This window comes from Sinocyclocheilus rhinocerous, unplaced genomic scaffold (assembly GCF_001515625.1).
Source record: "Sinocyclocheilus rhinocerous isolate Xijiao unplaced genomic scaffold, SAMN03320098_v1.1 scaffold1230, whole genome shotgun sequence".
Taxonomy (NCBI): domain Eukaryota; kingdom Metazoa; phylum Chordata; class Actinopteri; order Cypriniformes; family Cyprinidae; genus Sinocyclocheilus; species Sinocyclocheilus rhinocerous.
Window position 1 is genome coordinate 508,782 of NW_015652275.1, and position 3,582 is coordinate 512,363.

At 39.0% G+C, this 3,582-nt stretch overlaps 1 protein-coding gene across 1 annotated transcript in view; it reads left to right on the plus strand.

Moving 5' to 3' along the window:
- The first annotated feature begins 1,592 nt into the window (after positions 1-1,592).
- Positions 1,593-3,582, plus strand: part of LOC107714289 (glycosylated lysosomal membrane protein-like) — a 7,646-nt gene continuing 5,656 nt past the window's right edge. The window contains exon 1 of the mRNA XM_016520101.1: positions 1,593-1,853. Within this exon, the coding sequence (XP_016375587.1) occupies positions 1,663-1,853 (191 nt within the window). The 5' untranslated portion in view covers positions 1,593-1,662. The remainder of the gene's footprint in view (positions 1,854-3,582) is intronic.

Here is a 3,582-nt window from a genome sequence, read left to right on the forward strand (position 1 = left end):
TCACAAGGCTCCGGGGGGTGAATAAAGGCCTCCTGTAGCAAATTCATGCGTTTCATGCGTAACCAGAAGAAATACAATCCAAACGAAACCACCGAGTCGAATCCAAGGATTAAATCCAAAGGCGTCTTGACGCAACGATGTCCTCATGTGCAGAAACAAGAAGCCTTTACCCAAACAAACGGCGTCGTTCTTGTCCGTCGAAACACATGCATTGACGTTTAATCCAAGCGATCTCCTTTTATCCAATGAAGCACAGTTTTTGACTTTTGTGTAACGGCTTTCCAGTAAGCCACTGCCGTTGATAATATGAGTGAGCAAGTTCAAGTTCATACAAACAGAGTCCGTGCAAGCGGAAATAGATGCAAACAAATGTCTTTCTTTATTTGTGCTCCAATAACAATTGTCCCAAAACAACTTGCTATGAGTGTTCCTTGTTCATTAACATGTACAATACAAGTCCATACCTTGAAGACACAGCATAAGATCATAGTCCATGTTGCACGCTACTCTGCCATGCGGTCAAAAACTGTGTGCTTCCCAGTTACCAACGCACACACACCTGGCTCTTACACCGTTACAATTTACAGGTTTACTAGTTACTTTAGTCTGTAAATTTACCGTTACAGGTGTTACAATTATACTGTGTCACAGTGCCATCCAGTGGCCAAGTAAAACCTTACAATAAATGGCTTCAACACCTAGGATGCTTTGAGGGTGAGTAAAACACAGGCTAATTTTCATTTTTGGGTGAACTAACCCTTTAAGCTGGTGTGTGGTGGGCGTTCTGGCGCAATATGGCTGCTGTCACATCATCCAGGTGGAACCTCAAAATAAAGCACTTTCCCTCTGTACATGGCTGTTGGGACAAGCAGTTTTGTGGTACTTGGAATTCTATATAATTAATTTTAAAAAATAATGCCACATTGATAGCTCAGGAAGGTGTAATTGTTCAAATAACATATTGTTTAATTTTAAAATATAAAAATAACCCTAATGTGTATTTCAATTGTAATATTTCTGTAAAGTCTAGGGACAGAAAAGTGGACGTTTCTGTAGAATGACCCATTTGTCTTCCGTGCCTTATAAGGATTCACGCTTCGGGCACACCCCCGCCGATGTCATCGTTCATCGCGATGTTTCACTGTAGACATCGTCCGATGCCAATTTTGTAGACATCGCCCAACCCTAATTGGAGATATAGTGACGACTGATATTTATATCATTTTATGCAAGTATCTGCTATATTGTTGCTATATTTATATTACAAGCATCAGAATTCATTCATCATATAAATATCAGCATTTGCGCCAAATTGCATATTTTTGCTGTGTTTGAGTCTCTGAAAAAAGTTTTTTTCCTCCAGGTTCTCACCATATCATAATATATTAGCCATACAATCCTGATGGATCAAATATGTACAAAAAAATAAAAAAACACATGCAATTTTATTCTAGTGTTGTTGTTTTGTTTTTTTTTGTCCAAAAAATCAGATTTTCCTTACTATTAATTAATATTGCCAGGGTGTACATGGTGAATATGAATGTATGTTGATGTTTTCCTGTATAAAGCAAGCGTTTATCCCATCTCTTCTGTCAGGTGTCTAATTGGGTCTCGTTTCCAGTAAATGGCGACAATGTGTGGGGTTATAATCAATGGAAACTCATGGCGTATCGTAAACCAAACCCGGATGCCACACCCTGCAAACACTCCGAGCTCGTGTCTGTGGACCAGATCCCTCAGTCCCGTCTGGTTCAGGCGTATTTCATAAAAGATCCTCAGACTTACGGCCTGAACATCAGCTTCGGCATCGCTGGAGACCCAGTTTTTTACAATGCCACCAAATACATCAGCTGGTGAGTCAAACACTGGGAGTTTATTTGACATTTTTCATCAGGAGCATTAGAGACTGAACTGAGAAAATGGAGTTTTCATTTTTGGGTGAACTATCCCTTTAAAGAGCTATTTCTACCTTAATTAACCCATAACATGTTTTTACTGGTATAGAAACATTGAATAACTTGAATAAAACTAGTTATTTTAGATGCTACAGTTTCTTTTTCTTTCAAAAGTCATTTTTCCCCATACTTGCCAATCTGTTATTTTTAAATTATTTTTGAATATTTTAATAAAAAATATTAAAAATGCTATATTTATATGAAATTAATACTACATTTTATTTAATTGATTGTAATTTTTTATTGGGTCTGAGTGTCCTGTAGTTTCACATTAATTACAATTGAGAACAACACTAAAGCCCATATTTTCACCTACTTTGTATTTTCATTTTGGTAAAGATGTGCAGTTTGAAGTACATCTGCTCATATTTCAATAGCTTAAAATACAGAATACTGATGTTTCATACGAATCATCCACCTATTTGTGGATTTGTGTGTGTCTTGACGCTTGAAATATTTCTAAATCCACAAATTTACATTTACATTTATTCATTTGGCAGACACTGTTATCCAAAGCGCCTTACAATTGAGGAATACAACAAGCGATTCATCATAGGATGGCAATAAACACGAGAAGTGCCCATTATACAAGGTTTCAGTCATCGTTCAAAATAGTAAAAGGTTGGACAGGAAGGGATTAAGGGATAATGAGAGCATAGAAAAAGTGAAAGCAAAGATAATTTTTATTTTATTTATTTATTTATTTTTAATAGGAGGATGTAATCAGATGCTCACGGAAGAAATGAGTTTTCAGTTGTTTCTTGAAAATTGTGAGGGATTCGGCTGTATGAATGGAGTTAGATAGATCATTCCACCAGCAGGGAACGGTGAAAGAAAACGTCCTTGAGAGTTTTCTGGAGGGGGTGTAGACTCGTAAGAGTGAGTGGAAGTAGGAGCACCAATGTCTTGAACTTGATGCGAGCTGCGACTGGAAGCCAGTGCAGAGAGATGAGAAGCGGTGTAACATGGGCTCTCTTGGGCTCATTGAAAACAAGATGTGCTGCTGCATTCTTAATCATTCGCTGAGGTCTGATTGCACATGATGGAAGTCCAGCGAGAAGAGCATTGCAATAGTCCAGCTTAGAAATGACAAGGGCCTGGACAAGAAGCTGTGTCGCTTGTTCTTTTAGGAAGGGCCTGATCTTCCTGATGTTGTGTAGTGCAAACCTGCATGATCGTGCTGTTTTTGCAATATGATCTTTAAAGGTTAGCCGATCATCAAGGATCAACAATCCTGGCCGAACTCGATGGGATTATCGTTGATGAACCTAGCTGGATGGTAAACTGGTGGTGTACTGATGGGGAGGCTGGGAAGATGAGAAGCTCTGTCTTTGCCAGGTTGAGCTGCAAAGTGATGTTCTTTCATCCATGCTGAGATGTCTGTCAGGCAGTCTAAGATCCATGCAGGTACCGTTGGATCATCTGGTTGAAATGAGAGGTAGAGCTGTGTTTCATCAGCATAACAATGGTAGCATTGTTATGTATATGTAGTGTATATAGAGAAGAGGAGCGGTCCAAGGATTGATCCCTGAGGAACCCCAGTGATGTAGTGTATATAGAGAAGAGGAGCAGTCCGAGGACTGATCCCTGAGGAACCCCAGTGATGTAGTGTATATAGAGAAGAGGA